Genomic DNA, 18,588 nt, shown 5'->3' on the forward strand with positions numbered 1-18,588 from the left:
CTGGGAAAGCGATCACTCCGGCAAGAATCCCAATTTCCTGATTCTGTCCAAATTTTCCACCCTCGTTGGTGAACCCGCGGGGCCCTAACCCGGGGATCAAAGTCACCCTCATCAAGTGTCCACGGGCTATTTGACTGTGGAGGGAAGTACAGTTGGGCCTGATCTTGTCCTTATCTGATGTCCTAAATTGCCTTCTTTGCAATCAGAAGAGAAAACACATTTTATTTTTCCCATTCTCTGGACCCAGAAAGCGGAGGCCAGTTGTAACATTGCATCGCTGCTCTTAGCAAAGATCAGCTAACTGAGCATCAAGGGTGCAAACCTCCTGGTCTGTATTGTTCATAGTCATACTGAGTGGTGAATTCATTCACTGAGTTGGTGAAGAAATGACTACTGAAGTTTTTAATGGATCTTTTGTACAATTTGCCATGATTCGATGGAGCTACTGACTATACAGAGGCCTCTTTTATTCAACATGGATCTGAATAAGAGGTTTCTGTTCCTGAATTCTGAAGGGACATCACCAGTAAGAAAACATTGCGTTTAAAGAAAACAAGAAAATATTTTGTTGTATACGCATCACAGAAGCAAAATGCAATTGTTCAAATATTACGATTCCAAGAAAGACCCCAACACAAACTGCTACTGCATCAAGTTACTCAAACATGTGCTGATTTCTAAATGACCAGTGGAATGCCTAACATGCCACATTGATTAGCTGATGTGAAAGTTCATGAAAGTTCAGTGACTGACGCTAGACTACTCTTGTTGTGATTGTATTTTTGTTCAAACTATGAATAACTCCAACAATGTTGTCACTAATGTGTACTGCAATTGATATCTGTTTTTGAAACACAAAATGGTGGCAAATGCAAGTCGATCGGTGTCTAAAAGAGAACGAGAGGTTAATGTTTTGAATGTGATTCTTCATCTAAACCGGTGATGAAGTGTCCCACCTGAACTGTTAACCTCTCTTTCTTGTTCCAGTGGCTGACTGAAATGCGGCACATTTAGTTTCTGTTTCTTTGTATTACAGATTTCCACTGCTCAATTTTATTTATTTTTATTTGTGATCTGCACTGGTGCACAAACCTCTCGAATAAAAAAGTGTTCTGGACAAACACAGGGAAATGCTGCTCTGCTTCACTGCGTCAGAAACAGATACATACATCACATACTTAGATACATACAGCAGGAGCATGGGGAGGGGTGGAAATGCCCCATACGTATAGGATAACATCATCAAAAATATAGCACATCTGCTTGATTAAAAGTAGAAATTATTCACAGCATCATGACAACTAGAAAATATGAAATAGGCCAAGTAAAAGGGGATTGTATAAATAAGGATCTGTCAAAAAGGCCATAAGTACAATCCCAATGAAATGATGTGTTTGCAAGAAAGAAACATACATAGTTAGCTTTCAAAATGTTACAACTCTAAGGAATTGCATTTTCTTCTCTTAATATCTCATTTATGAAGCATTCGGAATCAGTTTATCAAATACTAGTGAGTCTGCTTGCAGGTCCGTGCTAGAGAATAACAGGGATCAGTTTGGGTTCAGCATTGTCCACGAGAGGTGAGCCGGCTTAATTTCAGCAAGTCAGCAGTGGAGGGCAGTTGGCTGACATTTGACACATCCCGAGGGGACTGAGAGTGACAAAAGGGGATGTCACTCCAGCAATTCAGACTGCACATAGGTTTTGGAGTAGGAAGAAAGACCAACACTATCAGTGCCAAAAAAAAAGAACTGGCTCATGCTCTGCCTATTTGGCAGAGTCCTGGTTGGGCAAAGCGGTGGGATATGGAGCAGGGAAATTGAAAAGAAGGAGAAAGTATTACAAAATGAAAATGAAATATTAAAAAAAACCCAACAGAACAAAATACAAATTGTAAATCCCTTTGCGATATATAGAACCAATCTTTTGATAGTTGTTTGGCATTTATAAAAATGAACGGGAGCAGTTTTGAGCTAAAAGAGGAGATAGTCAGTCGACACTCTTTCACCTCTCCAGGGTTTCAATCGAAATTAAAAACCAGAGAGTTGGAAAACATTCGGCTGATTGGCTATTGGTAGTTTCACACTCTTGCACAAAGTCAAGATGACCCTCAATGGATTTCTTCATGAGGGAAATCCTATTGACCATCAGAAAAAAAATGTAACGTCAATGCAGAAATGGATGTTTTTTATCCATCATAATTCCCAGTATCTGACTTCAAGCAGTATTTGCTCTTTGTCACATAGCATGCCTTTAATTCCCAATGGTCCACACTTCGTTCATTTGCCTCAAGAAAAAAAAAAGCACTCGAGGATTGAATGTCACTTTTCAGTCTATGAATAACAAACAGAATTTCATTGGTGATAGCTGACAAATGGTTTTGTTTGGATAAGTTACGAGTCGAATCTATAGCTAACAATTTAGGAAAACACCAGTCTCATTTATTTTCCTTGCAGGATAATATAAACTATTAAAAAAACAGTGATCAAGAGAAGAGAAGCGTTAGGACCTAATTGCTAAAGAAACGTCAGGAAGGGTTTAAATATTTAAACACATCTTCCATTGTACTCATCCCCACACAGTGGCTGGCTGAGCAAGTACAATACTGTATAGATCAAGAACAGAGATAATTAGCATGTACAAAAGGTGCTTCCTGAATTTTGGCTCGTTAGATATGTTCATTTTTTTTAAATGATAAGAATGCCTTTTCATATGTTTTAGGATGCAAAAAATAAGGGGGTTAGTATTTGAGTGAAGCATTCAGGATCAAAGCAGGCTAATGTGACACAGTCAAGCATATTAGTAGGAGCATCACAGTGTATTAATGGTTATGTTCTGATCGATTCCTAACTGTTTGTTTAAAGGGCTGTCTATCTTTGGGTATTGATTGAAAGGCCGATGCCAATAAGTCACTGTTAATTCTACTTCTTATTCTTTCCTTACAGTTTTCTACCTGGGTAATCAGCAGATGCAAGAGCAATGCAGAAAGTGAGTTAATTCCCACCCAAAGGTTATCCCATTTTACAAACTCATTGTAAAGATATTGAAAAAAGCAACATTAAAAAGCAGTCTCCTGCCTTTCTCCTTTGCCATTACCTTTTGTCCCTGATGCCCGGGTTGACCTGGTTCACCCTGTAGAGGAAGGAGAGAAAGGAAAGATACATTCACCCAACCAGCAGTCATCATTCAACAAAGTTCAGAGCTAATAAAAAAAAAACAGGACTTCAGTAATAAGAACCAAACTAACCTTTATTCCAGCAGCTGACGATCCAGGGTCACCCTAATCACAATCAGAGGGAACGCAAAAAGTAACATTAAAATGAATGTGGAAAACATGGCATTTCCTTTTTCAGATGATCAGATCAATGTCATTGCAGTTTGTGGGACCTTGCTGGCTACATATTGGCTATGATGTGCAGATGTCGGCATTGGACTGGGGTAAACACAGTAAAAAGTCTCACAACACCAGGTTAAAGTCCAACAGGTTTATTTGGTAGCACAAGCCACAAGCTTTCAGAGCACTGCCCCTTCGTCAGGTGAGTGGGAGTTCTGTTCACAAACAGGGTATATTAAGACACAAACTCAATTTACAAAATAATGGTTGGAATGCGAGTCTTTACAGGTAATCAAGTCTTAAAGGTACAGACAATGTGAGTGGAGAGAGGGTTAAGCACAGGTTAAAGAGATGTGTATTGTCTCCAGCCAGGGCAGTTAGTGAGATTTTGCAAGCCCAGGCAAGTCGTGGGGGTTACAGATAGTGTGACATGAACCCAAGATCCCGGTTGAGGCCGTCCTCATGTGTGCGGAACTTGGCTATCAGTCTCTGCTCAGCGACTCTGCATTGTCGTGTGTCGTGAAGGCCGCCTTGGATAACGCTTACCTGAAGATCAGAGGCCGCATGCCCGTGACCGCTGAAGCGCTCCCCAACAGGAAGAGAACACTCTTGCCTGGTGATTGTCGAGCGGTGTGCATTCATCCGTTGTCGTAGTGTCTGCATGGTCTCCCCAATGTACCATGCCTCAGGACATCCTTTCCTGCAGCGTATCAGGTAGACAACGTTGGCCAAGTTGCAAGTGTATGTACCGTGTACCTGGTGGATGGTGTTCTCACGTGAGATGATGGCATCCGTGTCGATGATCCGGCACGTCTTGCAGAGGTTGCTGTGGCAGGGTTGTGTGATGTCGTGGTCACTGTTCTCCTGAAAGCTGGGTAGTTTGCTGCGGACAATGATCTGTTTGAGGTTGTGCGGTTGTTTGAAGGCAAGAAGTGGGGGTGTGTGGATGGCCTTGGCAAGATGTTCATCTTCCTCAATGACATGTTGAAGGCTCTGGAGAAGATGTCGTAGCTTCTCCGCTCCGGGGAAAGGATGTCCCGAGGCATGGTACATTGGGGAGACCATGCAGACGCTACAACAACGGATGAATGAACACCGCGCAATAATCTCCAGGCAAGAGTGTTCTCTTCCTGTTGGGGAACACTTCAGCGGTCACGGGCATTCGGCCTCTGATCTTTGGGTAAACGTTCTCCAAGGCGGCCTTCGCGACACACGACGGCGCAGAGTCGCTGAGCAGAAACTGATAGCCAAGTTCCACACACGAGGACGGCCTCAACCGGGATCTTGGGTTCATGTCACACTATCTGTAACCCCCACGACTTGCCTGGGCTTGCAAAATCTCACTAACTGTCCTTGCTGGAGACACTACACATCTCTTTAACCTGTGCTTAACCCTCTCTCCACTCACATTGTCTGTACCTTTAAGACTTGATTACCTGTAAAGACTCGCATTCCAACCATTATTTTGTAAATTGAGTTTGTGTCTGTATATGCCCTGTTTGTGAACAAAACTCCCATTCATCTGATGAAGGAGCAGCGCTCCGAAAGCTAGTGGCTTGTGCTACCAAATAAACCTGTTGGACTTTAACCTGGTGTTGTGAAACTTCTTACTGTACATATTGGCTGCCATATTTGCTTACAATGCAACAGTAACTCACACTTCAATGTAACTTGTTGGCTGCAAAGTGTTTTGGGTTATCTCGAGGACATAAAAATGCTATATGAATGCAAATCTTTCTGCTTTTCCATGTTGTTTCATTAGTTGCTTATGTGAAAACATGACCACTCTGGCTTTCTGGCAGCACTACTGCTGCTAATCCTACTATCTAATAATCTATAGAAAGGGTATTTGGATGAGGGGTGAGAGTCACAAAGCCGTTTTGCTTTTGATTCCCTGGGTGTGGAATAAGCCACTCGATGGCCCAGTTGGGAACTGTGCAATGGATCGCAATAGTGGCTGGCAGAGGTGTCAAAAATCCTGCACTTCATTCTCTGCTAGTCTCCAACTGCTTTGGAGAAAAGGTTAGTCTAGATAAAAGTTACAAGCCCCTACCAATAAGCTGCAGGAAGTTGGGTCAATTTTCATAGAATCATAGAAATCATAGAATCCCTACAGTGCAGAAAGAGGCCATTCGGCCCATCGAGTCTGCACCGACCACAATCCCACCCAGGCCCTACCCCCATATCCCTACATATTTTACCCACTAATCCCTCTAACCTACGCATCTCAGGACACTAACGGGCAATTTTTAGCATGGCCAATCAACCTAACCCACACATCTTTGGACTGTGGGAGGAAACCGGAGCACCCGGAGGAAACCCACGCAGACACGAGGAGAATGTGCAAACTCCATACAGACAGTGACCCAAGCCGGGAATCGAACCCAGGTCCCTGGAGCTGTGAAGCAGCAGTGCTAACCACTGTGCTACCGTGCCGCCCTTTTGCTGTGAGTTTTCTGAAGAATAGCATTTATAAAACATGTGTCACAGTCAAATGTCACTTTTCAAATTCTGGTGGCTTGACAAGCGAACATAAACCTTGTGCAAATACACACCTTCAACTACAGTATTCAAAACAAAGAGAAGGTGCTGAATAAAGTGGTCAGCGTTAGTAAACTACAACAAATTTCACTGAAGATCCTTCCATTCTCCTGAAATTCTGCAAAAATTAATGATGCTGCATTTTAAATTAATAAAAAGATTCCATAGATAATTTATTTGCAATTAAGGTGCTGACTCTCAGTAATGGGGAATGGAAAACTCTCTCATCAAATATTAGTATCTTCCAGTTCAAGCAAAGTATAGCCGTATGTAAAATAAAGTTCCCTCAACTCTGCTCTAATGGCAAGGCCACTGCACCCAGGAAAATATTAGATTTTTTTAGAACAGCCATTCTCGTCTGCTCCAAGGGTGGGCAGCATAGTGTGGGCAGCATGGTGGCACAGTGGTTAGTACTGCTGCCTCACAGCACCAGGGACTTGGGTTCAATTCTGGCTTCGAATGATTGTGTGGAGTTTGCACATTCTCCGTGTGTCTGCTTGGGTTTCCTCCAGGTGCTCCGGTTTCCAGTCCAAAGATGTGCGGGTTAGGTTGATTGGCCATGAAAAACTGCCCCTGAGTGTCAGGGAGATTAAATACGAGGGGTTCCAGGGATAGGGCCAGGGTGGGGATTGTTCTTGGTGGAGGCTCGATGGGCTGAATGGCCTCCTTCTGCACTGTAGGGATTCTCTATGATTCTTTTTCTATGAGACTTCCAATCTGCATCAAATTAAGTCTGCGTAACACCATGAAATCTTCCTGTTATGAGGTGGCTTCCAAATTCTCAACTCCACTTCAAGAGTGCCTAAGCACAGCCGGTGGAGAGAATTGGCTTTCGCTCCATCTGTCTGGGCTGACTGCCACCCCAGATGCCAGAGGTGAAAGACAGATTGCTGAGCCACTGCATACATAAAAATAATATGCAACACCAGAATCAGAGATAACAAGAGTGCCATTCAAATCCTGGTTATTGTTGGAGACAATAGTTGCTGCTGAGCTCAAACACAGCTGAGTTGAATCAGCCAAAATGTTCTCAAATTTTTCTTGTCTGGATTGGTTTTATTGTGGACAATCTAAGGAAAGTTTCAAGCTTAGTTTGCAAAGTTTAAAGTTTATTTATTCGTGTCACAAGTGGGCTTACGTTAACACTGCAATGAAGTTACTGTGAAAATCCCCTAGTCGCCACACTCTGGTGCCTGTTCGGGTATGCTGAGGGAGAATTTAGCATGGCTAATGCACCGAAGCAGCATGTCTTTCGGACTGTGGGAGGAAACCAGAGCACCCGGAGGAAACCCACGCAGACACGGGGAGAACATGCAGACGCCAGACGGTAACCCAAGTCAGGAATTGAACCCAGGTCCCTGGTGCTGTGAGGGAGCAGTGCTAACCACTGTGCCACCCCTCATAGTTCCTCATGGAGCCGAGAACGGTCAGTGTAGGAATTCCATTCTGAAGCCTAAAATGGAATCTCTTCTTTCATACAGATATTTCCCTTCTGTTCTAACAAAGTAGTAACGGTATTATCATGTGTATTTACAGAGAACACAATAAAACTTCCCAGCATGTTTGACAGGAGCATACAGACAAAAACTGACACAAAATTCTCTAGGGTGGCACGGTGGCTCAGTGGTTAGCACTGCTGCCTTACAGCGCCAGGGTCCCAGGTTCAATTCTGACCTCGGGTGACTGTGTGGAGTTTGCACTTTCCCTCCATGTCTGCGTGGGTTTCATCCAGGTACTCCGGTTTCCTCTCACAATCCAAAGATGTGTGGGTTAGGTTGATTGGCCATGCTAAATTGACCCTAGGGTCAGGCGGATGAGCAGAGGAAATGTGTGGGGTTATGGGAATAGGGCCTGGGTGGGATTGTGGTCAGCCCAGACTCGATGGGCCGAATGGCCTCCTTCTGTACTGTCGGGATTCTATGAAATTAATGCTAGAAAATGCAGTTTTCAGTTCCTCTCATCCAGGATACAAACATCATTCCAATCTGTAATATTTACATCAGTGTTAACATTCCAACATGTTATTATGCATTGGCCAAACATGTAGAATACTGAACAATTTCTCTCTGCACTCCTCATGACAAGTTTTATCATATTTACCCTACTGAAGTAGGAACCGGGGGGGCGGAAGGCCTGCCCTTGGGCACCGGCACTGTATTTAAAATTAAACAGATTAAAACAAAAAGCAGCCCTCCAGCCCCCAAACATTCCCTGTGCCCCATCCATACCAATCTATGTCAACCCATGCATCCATGGTCCCTCACATCCCCTATTCCATCCCTTCCCCTTGACCCACCCTGTGGCCCCTCATAACTCATGCCAACCCATGCCTCTCTGCCCACCACCCTTTTCCCTTACCCTCTACATGCCAACTCATCTATTATATTTCCTTGACAGCTGGGCAGTTCTTTGATAGCCAGACAGTTCCAATGGGTTTATGCATAAAAAAGTGCATAATCATATTTAATTCTAACAATCCAAAAGGATGCTTTACATCTCCCAAAGGGATCCCGATACCCCACCCAAAGGGGTAACTGACCTCTCCACAGGGCTACCTTCACTATCCAAACTGCTGACTCACAGCACCAAGGACCTGGGTTCAATTCTGGCCTTGGGTTACTGTCTGTGTGGGATTTGCATGTTCTCCCTTTGTCTGTGAGAGTTTCCTACGGTTTCCTCCCACAGTTCAAAGACATGCAGATTGGCCAAGCTAATCTTAGCATCCCAAGATGTGTAGGTCAGAGGGGGTTAAGAGGGTATGTATGTGGGGTTACGGGAATGGGGTGAGCCTCGGTAGGATGCTCTGTCAAAGAGTTGGTGCTGACTTGACGGGCTGAATGGCCTCTTTCTGCACTGTAGGCATTTCTATGACTCCAAGTTCAGACCTCCTTTTACCTGGTCTAATCTGCACATTCTGGGTTTCACACAACTCGGCTTCTAAAACCACACTTCAATGGAGAGAGCTGGTGATTTAAATGGCATAGACATAGAAACCCTAGAGTACAGAAAGAGGCCATTCAACCCATCGAGTCTGCACCCATCACAAACCCACCCAGGTCCTACCCCCATATCCCTACATATTTACCCACTAATCCCTCTAACCTACGTATTTCAGGACACTAAGGGCAATTTTTAGCATGGCCAATCAACCTAACCCGCACATCTTTGGACTGTGGGAGGAAACCAGAGCACACGGAGGAAACCCACGCAGACACGAGGAGAATGTGCAAACTCCACACAGACAGTGACCCAAGCCAGGAATTGAACCCAGGTCCCTGGAGCTGTAAAGCAGCAGTGCTAACCACTGTGCTACCGTGGCCCGCTGGCTCTGCGACTCATGCATGCGCGTACCACGGTCCAACTCCAGCCCCAGACCCACTCCCGTGAAGACGGGAAATGCCAGCTTCAGGGGTGGTATTTAGACTTTTCAGCCATTTCTGGGATTTTTGCCATGGTGGAAAGCTTCCCCATTGTGGCGAAAATCTGGGCCTTAATTTCTAGCGAGACAGTTAATATTGTAGAAAAAGCAGTGTTCTCATTCTGAAGGATTCTTGTGTAGTTTAAGGACATCCCTTTTTTAGGGCTGCTTGCCATTTATAGTCACATCAGCTGAGATTTGCTGTTACGATAATTTTGCAGCTGAAGTGCCCTTTCGTGATAGTTATTGCTCCACAAAGCTTCTGGCACATCATGACCAAAGGCAACCTTTATATGTATATATAGTTCATAAATCTACTTTCAACTGTAAGATATCAGTTGCATGAATCATCTGCAGAAAACTAATTCCTGGTCCAACCACAGCAGGAATTAATTATACAGAATACAGGCACAGAGGTTCACAGAGGTCACAGCCTGTGTGCGAGAGGGCTATAGGTTATGGCTGTAAAACGTTCTTAATGATATTCCATTGATATAACACAGCAATTGTTCAGGCATCGAGCCTGAAGTCTTGGAAAGTGAGCAAACTGCCACTAACACACAGGTATGGACACAATTTGGGGTGGCACGGTGGCACAGCGGTTAGCACTGCTTCCTCACAGTGCCTGGATTCAATTCTGGCCTCGGTCACTGTCTGTGTGGAGTTTGCACATTCTCCCCGTGTTTGCGTGGGTTTCCTCCGGGTGCTCCGATTTCATCCCACAGTCCAAAGATGTGTGGGTTAGGTTGATTGGCCATGCTAAATTGCCCTTTAGTGTCAGGGGGATTAACAGGGTAAATATGTGGGTTTACGGGAATAGGGCCTGGGTGGGATTGTGGTCGGTGCAGACTCAATGGGCCGAATGGCCTCCTTCGGCACTGTATGGATTCTATGGAATTTCTTGGCATCCCGCAGCTCCCTCAACAAAATAAACGTAAAATATAGTAACAGTAATAATATGCAGCAATGTCTAATGTGACTGAGACAAAGATACTCGGACCAGGAATTGCCACAAGGGTTTTCCTCCTGATGTAACATCAGCAGGAGGAGGACATGACTCCAGAGAACAGCATCCCTGGTCGATGACACTGTAGCTCCTCGCATGGGGCACAGGGAAGCAGTTAATGGGCTCACTTGTCAGTTACAGTAACACTTCTTAAAGGTGAAATGTGTCAAAATGAGAAATTATTTTCTGTGGTTTCTTAAATGTATATATTCTAAACCTTTTCCAGCATATTTTGAAAACTGGCTTAATGACATGACTTTGGGCCTGAAATTATACGATCGCTTTTGGGTACAAGTGTTGTAGTTTTGATGCAGCAGGTAAAACTCAGGCTGTCAGTAAAGTACGCCCAGTTTGCATCTCATTCAACATGTGTGTCAAGCATAAGTGGAAACTGAGTACTGGCAGAAGGTGCAGCCATCCCTATATTGCACTTGGAGCATCTCTAAAGGTGTAGGAGAGAATTCTCCAACCTCAGCCGCGGCTGGGATTCTCCAGTCCCGTTGCTGTGAATGTAGATTTGGCTGAGCGCCAAATTCTCCGTTCTCACTGGCGGCAGTAGATGCAGGCATGTGAGGCTGGAGAATTCCGGCTATAATTTCAATGTGATCTTGTACTTTAGTAAAGCCTGCCTTCTAACAAAAGTGATGTGTCCTCTGGTGTAGCTGGCAATTGTACAGAGAAAAATAGATATGAATGGCTTTCCTGGTAAACATGCTTTTTTGTGACCTATTGGATGCATTCAATGCTCTGCAGTTTGCATTCTGTACCAATGTCACCAGTGGCAGCCTGAAACAATCCGGGGGTTTCCAAGGCAACAGGCAGAGCTGTCCCTCTGTTGGATTTTGTCTACTGCCATGCTTCAGTAGACAACATTACTCAAGTAATAGCCTCCCTTGTGAAACAGCCGTAGTGAAGGGTAGGTCTGCTCAGACACAGTCAGGTAGGTGTGCAATGCTGTTGACATCTTTGTTCCTGAGCCAATCTGAATTGGGTACTGGATGCCTGAGGTGCAAGGGGACCTATCTTTCCTGCTCTTGCCTGAACTCTGCTTCCTCCTCCAAATCCGTGACAGATGTCGACAGAGACACTGGAACACTAATGCTAAGCGCCATGGTTACAAGTTCAGGTTTGCAGCTGCTGAGGGCAGTTTAGGAACAGGAGTAGGCCATTTGGCCCTCTAGACTGTTCTGTCATTCAATGAGGTCACAGCTAATCTATGACCTTTGTCCTATATCCTTTAACAGCTTTAGTGAATAACAATCCATCAACCTCACGTTTAAAATTAATACCTGACCCAGCATCAACTGCCTTTTGCAGAGGAGAGTTTCGAACTTGTATCACCCTGGAGATGCCTGGCTCTGATTTTGAGATTATATAGATACCCCAACCAGTGGAAATAGTTTCCCCCCAATCTATCCTTTCTGTGCCCCTTCATAACGTGAAATCATGTTTCAAATTAAAGGTGAGGAGGGGAGTGGATACTGGAGAGTGAGCAAGGCTGGCCAGGGCTGAGCAGTAGACCCCAACCCTCGGGGATAAAGTGGCGAACCCGCAGAATGGGGCAGTCCTGAAGGAGGAAGCAAAAGTCTGGGGGAAGGGTGGAGGCTGGGGGAGGGGTCAGCTGGATGCAAGTAAAAGGTTAATGCAGCAAGCGCCTGAAAAACATTGAAATATCCCAAAGGACTTCACACAACTGATCAATGTAGAATATGCAGTGAGTTATATAGCTGCTATTCATTCCCAGCGAAGAAAGGTGATGAATGAACACTGAAGAGTTGTTTGGTGCTGTTGATTTAGGGTGGGTTTAAACCAGGAAATTCCCTGCTCTTCTTTAGACAGTGCCTTGGGATCTTTAACGCTCATCTGAACTATGTGAACAGAACCATGCAGCTTCATCCAAAGGATGATATCTCCAACAATGCAGTACTTCCTGAGTATTGCATCGAACAGCCAATCTTGTGGGCGGCACGGTGACACAGTGGTTAGCACTGCTGCTTGACAGTGCCAGGGACTCCGGTTCAATTCCTGGCTTGGGTCACTGTCTGTGTGGAGTCTGCATATTCGTCCAGTGTCTGCGTGGGCTTCCTCTGGGTGCTCTGGTTTCCTCCCACAGTCTGAAAGACATGCTGGTTGGGTGCATTGGCCATGCTAAATTCTCCCTCAGTGTACCCGAACAGGCGCCGGAGTGTGGCGACTAGGGGATTTTCACAGTAACTTCATTGCAGTGTTAATGTAAGCCTACTTGTGACACCGATAAATAAACTAAAACTTCAGATTATGTCCTCTACTCAAGGCCTTAATCTTCTGAGCCAGATGTGACAAATGTTACCAATTGTATTTGCATCACAGAACTCATCAACTTGCAAATAAAATGCATCTCAGTGCTTCAATTAATTCCTTGCTTTTAAATTTTGCAGTGTTTCTCGATTGAATAAATTATCGCTGCTTCCATATTAAATAATAAACACATTGCAGGTGAATTGTGGTGGGATTTCTCCACTTACCTAATGACAGAGCGAGGGAACCCAGGAAATTGGGGTTTTTGTTCACCTTCGGTGAGGCAGAGAACCAGGAAAAGCTCTTCAAAAATCTGTGTCAAAGAGCTTTCTTTCTCTTATGGTAGATTTGAATTGAAATGTGGGAATTCTGGATGTAATAGATGTGAAGAGCAGTTTAATTACCATCAGCGATTATTCACACAACTGCCTCTGGGTGTTATAAAAATTGATGCAAAAGAGGTCAAATATGACTAATGCATCTGTGAAGACCTGCTGTGCCGTGCACGAGAGGGGTTTAGCACCCTGCATTCAGACCACTGAGCACTCAGTCACTTTCATCAAAAACAGGCCTGTCCTTCCACAGAACAATTGTAATACTATATGCTCAGTTAATAAATGTCACCTGTACCTGCCCTTTTAGATTATTTTGATGTTTTTTGAAGGTGGTGTAAAAACTATATCCTGGAACAGATAATGCAGGGACTTAACCCTGTCAGCGCTAAATATCTAGCTACTGCTTTCCAAACACCCCGGGCCCACATTCTGGGGTTCGCGCTCCACCTGTTCAAGGAAAAGTTTACATTGCCCCAAATTCAAAGGATGGGGTCATTTTACCGTTAGGATTGGATGGCCCAGGATCGCAGTGAGTCTTTGCTCCTCACCTAGCTTAGGTCGGTGTGGAGGTTCAAGATGGAACTCATGGGCCTGTTAAAAAATCAATGGTATCCTGAGAACTTCCTCAAACGTACCCATAAAAGAGGTGATGATCGGAGGCCATCGTCCGTTGAATATTAGGGGCATCATAAACTGTAACGAATACCAGTGGAGGGTTCAACTCCAAAATTCTGCACCACACTTTAACCACCCCACTCTGCTCACTTCTCTGAACATCACCACCCTCTCACCACCCCTGATGTTTTGGGACCCACATAATCGACCATCTCTCTTTCTTTCTCTTTATAATCACTCTTGGAAGTTACAGTATATTATGCTCTGGATTATATGATCAACAGCACAGGGAAGTGCTCACAAAAGCTGCCCGTTTACCAGACTCAAGACTGCAGACTTTCTCTACTCTGATGCCAGTTTGAATTTGGCAGCTCCGACAAGGGATTTGCAGTGGTCCAACAGGGTAGCCAGCAGGCAAGCTGATCAGCAAATCAGATTGAAAACTTCTCACAGGTTGCAAGACAGGAAGTAAAAAGCAGGGGATATAAGTCACACCTAAGTCATTGTACAGAAAGCAAAATAGAGGTTGGGACACACACATATGGTGTGAAGGGAGAAGCACATAGATTAGAATGAAAACTAAAATGTTATTAAAAGTCTACAATTTTAAAATATTCCCCAGAGGAAGTTAAACTCCACACTTGAAAAATTAATTCCTCATGGCCAAAGAAGTTGTACAATAATAATGATGACTTAGTACACAATGTTACTTGCCACTCATCAATCCAAGCCTGAATGTTGTTCAGATCTTTCTGCACATGGACACAGGCTGCTTCAACATCCAAGGAGTGAACGTTGTGCAGTCATCAGTGAACACTTCCACTTCTGACTTTATGATGGATGGAAGGTCATAGATGAAGCAGATGAAGATGGTTGGGCTTAGGACAATACCCTGACAATTTTCTGCAATGAAGTCCTGGGACTGAGGTGATTGGCCTTCAACAACCGCAACCGTCTTCTTTTGTGCTAGGTGTGACTCCAATGAGTGGAGAGTTATCCCCCCGTCTCCAGTTTTGCTAGCGCTCCTTGATGCCACACTCAGTCAACTGATGTCTTGATGTCCAGGGCAGTCACTCTCAACTCACCTCTGGATTTCAGCTCTTTTGTTATGTTTGAACCAAAGCTGTAATGAGATCAGGAGCTGAGTGGCTCTGGAAGAACCTAAATTGAGCATCAGTGAGCAGATTACTGCTAAGCAGGTGCCACTCCATAGCAACATTAATGACTCCTTCCATCACTTAGGAGATGAATAAGAGTAGACTAATGGTGCAATAATCGGCTGGGCTGGATTTGCCAGTCAGAGCAAGGAAGAATATTTCTTACTGAAGGTTGTTAAATTTCCTGACTGTAGGAAACCACTGTGAAGCATGGTGTCCATTTTCCCCACATCTCCCTCGACCCTTCACTCATCACCTCAGTTTTGAATGCTGTGGTTTGGATTTATGGGGTTGAATGTGACATACAAAATGGATGACTGTAATTCCATTTTGCCTCTCCCTATTTATATTTCCAAAGAAGTCCTATTCAGTAACTTAGCATTCCCTCTCTAATGGCGTTGTGGCTCAACCCACAGCATGTGGACTGCAACATTTCAAGAAGGTAGTACACCACCACCTTCTCAAGGACAACTAGGGATGGACAATAAATGCTGACCAGCCAGCGACGCCCATGTCCTATGATTAATTTAAAAAATGTTGAGGGCTGCAATCATCAGCATTGTCCCCTACAAGGTCTGCTCTTAGGAATGATTCAATACAGTGAACCACAGGTCTGCAATAAATTTGCAAATGAGCTTCCAATATCCAATGCTTCGGTATGGGCAGCCATCGAGGAAAGGCCAGGTACTTCCTCACAGGAAGTAAGGGATGGGGGAGTGGAAGAGGACCCCAAATGGTCCTGGGACATACTGGTGTAGTAACATGGAAATTAATGTTATGCTCCAGATACACTTACGAATTCTGCAAGATACAATTACTATGTTGCTCAATGGGTTTTAGAAAATCCTTACAAGCATCTTACAATCATAGATACCACTTCCCGATAATCACATATGCAGCCATTAATCTAAACCCTATAACCAAGTTACTTTTAGCTTGCCTGGTTAGAGGACCCAGCCAAATCTGAACTTTGTACGGCTGAGCTTTGAGTTCCATCTTCCCTCTACAATCACTTAATGGAAACTTGGGCCTAAATCAAATTTTCGCTTTGTTATGGAATTGGAAAAGGGCAGGAGTGAATTCATCAGTTAAGATTTAACATGAGAATTTCTGGTAGGTTGCCTGTTCACCCAGTTCCAACATTTTAGTTGTGGGACATTTCATGATAACACCTCCATGCATAAAGGTGGAGGAGTACGAAGAACTTTATTCACCTCTGATGACAATTGAATTTCAATTGTGGGTATCATTTCAACTTTTGCAAATGTTCACTCTCCAATCTAACTGCTTTTAGATCATGGTAGCTGAATTTGGAACTGTTGGCGAGAACCACACCAAGTCACAGGTTTCATAATTTTATAACATACGGTCAACATATTTTGACTGTAGCTAATCCTAATGTGGAGAAAATGGTGCAGACTTTGACTATTCTTTTTGTGGAGAAAAAATGACTGGGTTTACGGACAGTCTTCTGAATTTTACAACCATAGCGAACCATGCACAGACAGTCTGATCTTGGGTTAGTGAAAGCATACATATTTTAAATGCCTTATGAAACCTCTTCACAGTTGATCCTGAAAAGGTTCACCTATACATTTGGATAGCTGATTTAAAAATCATGGAATTGAGCTCCTCCATAAATTACTCAGATTGATGTAAAGCAATACTTCTCAAAAAGCAATCACAGAAAAGCTCTCACACGTCCTCTAAGGCAGGCTATAATTTAGTTGATGGAGGAGGAGACAAAACGCTGTACTGTTTTTCTAGTTACAGCAAGTGAATAATAATTGTGGTCTGACAGTATTGCAGTGGGCTTTGTTATCAAAACAATATAGTCTCCCTATTGTAGAGAACAATAACAGGGTAATTGAAGTCAAGTCACATTAGCCTTTAAATTATGGTGTATGAAGATTAGCATATACACACTCAACAAATTTGTATCAAAATCCTTTCTTCCCCAATATTAACAGAGGTGTTAATCTGTTCTTTTGAAATAGGTTAATGATTTATTAAAACTGTGGGTGAAAGAATTTAAGATAAATTCATCATGTGCTTCTACACTAATCTTCACACAATACAAGGCTGGTTACAGTTTATGTAAAGATGTTATAACCCCGTGGGAGAGCAGTAAACCAAATAGACAAATTTACTAAATGATCCCCCAAATGAAGAAATTACCAATAAGATCTCACTTTTACTTGTAACGTTTACTTTAACATGAATCAGAACCAATGCAAATTAAATATGAAGTAACAGGTAAATGATTCTTCAAATAAAGGGTATTTTCACCAGACTGTTAAGCCAGAAACACAACTAATGTTCTGGGGATCAGGGTTCGAATCTTACCACAACAGATGGTGGAATTTGGATTCAATAAAAAATATCTGGAATTAAGAATCTACATGAAACCATTGTCGATTGTCTGAAAAACCTGTCTGGTTCACTAATGCCATTTAGGGAAGGAAATCTGCCATCTTTACCTGGTCTGGCCTATATGTGGTTCGAGAGCCACAGCAATGTGGTCGACTCTCAACTGCTCTTGGACAACTAAGGATGGGCAATTAAGGATGGGCAATAAATGCTGGCCAGCCAGCAACGGCCATGTGCCACGAATAAATAAAGGTAAATTTCACTTAAAATAGTCAAAACAAAGGATGTCTTACACACCTGGAAACATTCACATCACTTCCTACAGACAAGAAGCACCACATGCAGTTCTACATTTCTGTACCTTGGCCTCTGATATACAGGATCTCTCACTTCCCACTCAATCAATTCAGCCCTTGAGTTGCGTTCACTGGCAGTCGTATTCCATCCATGGTCCCCGGAGACAATCACTTAATGGTACATTCCTACAGAGCCTCATTAGCTAAGTTCACAACAGTTTTGATTACACATGTATCCCAGGGACCCCTTTATTTTTATTCGTCCGTGGGGTGTTGGCACCGTTGGCTCAGCCATCATTTATTGCCCATTTCAGAGGGAATTTAAGAGTCAAACACATTGCTGTGGATCTGGAATGGCAGATTTCCTTCCTTAAAAGATTTTAATAACCAGATGGATTTTTACAATAACTGACAATGGTTTCATTTGACTTTTAATTCAATTTTTCTTTTACTTAATTCAAATGTCACCATCTGCCATAGTGGGATTTGAATCCTAGCCCCCAGAGCCATGTTCTGGCTCCCTGCATTACGAGTCCAGTGACAACACCACTGAACTACTGCCTCTCGTTATCATAAACCCCATTAAATGGCCTAGTTGGCTTTGGCAAAACTGAAGTAGCAACAGTGGAGTCGACCAGTTCACCATCCCTGCTCTAACCTTGTCTTCAGATTTCTGTTCTAACTGTATTGCATACACACAGCTCCTAGTAAATATGCTTTCCTCTTTTCCTCTCTGTTGCAGCTCTCCTTTGTGTCTGCACCACACAGTGTTTATATGCTAACTTATTTTCTGTTGGTATTACTTCCAGGTCAAGTGTCACAAGATCAGCATTATTATTCTTCAGGAAGGTTGCACTTGATCCCTTTATGATTGATGCAAGCTTTTAAAGTTTTTCTCAAACTTTCTTGAAACCAATTACAGAGTCAGACATGTTAAAGAAATTACAAATTTTATTTACTGGACTGTTTCTGGTTCAAAGGTCATCATTAAAGGTAATATCTAATCTTGTGGCTAATTCTTTGAGGACTGACATTTCATTTCTGTTGCAGTATAGATATTCTGAGGATGACCATTTTTGTACTACGTTCTGTTTTTTGTGTATTCCTCTAATCCAGATTTATCGGACTGGATTTTTGTGCAGGTGGGGAGGCTCCCCAGTCTTTAACAATGATGGATGGGACCCAATTCTGGGATTCCTGGCTCCATTCCCATAGTATCATTAACGTGGCAGCCCACAC

The 18,588-nt window shown here is 43.4% G+C and overlaps 1 protein-coding gene across 1 annotated transcript in view; it reads right to left on the minus strand.

Moving 5' to 3' along the window:
- LOC144508523 (uncharacterized) overlaps positions 1-18,588 on the minus strand; it is a 628,622-nt gene that overhangs the window by 106,497 nt on the left and 503,537 nt on the right. Inside the window, exons 16-17 of the mRNA XM_078236560.1 lie at positions 3,248-3,280; positions 3,097-3,132 (exon numbers count right to left, since the gene is read on the minus strand). Coding sequence (XP_078092686.1) covers positions 3,097-3,132; positions 3,248-3,280 — 69 coding nt within the window. The remainder of the gene's footprint in view (positions 1-3,096; positions 3,133-3,247; positions 3,281-18,588) is intronic.

Source organism: Mustelus asterias, chromosome 1 (assembly GCF_964213995.1).
Source record: "Mustelus asterias chromosome 1, sMusAst1.hap1.1, whole genome shotgun sequence".
NCBI lineage: Eukaryota > Metazoa > Chordata > Chondrichthyes > Carcharhiniformes > Triakidae > Mustelus > Mustelus asterias.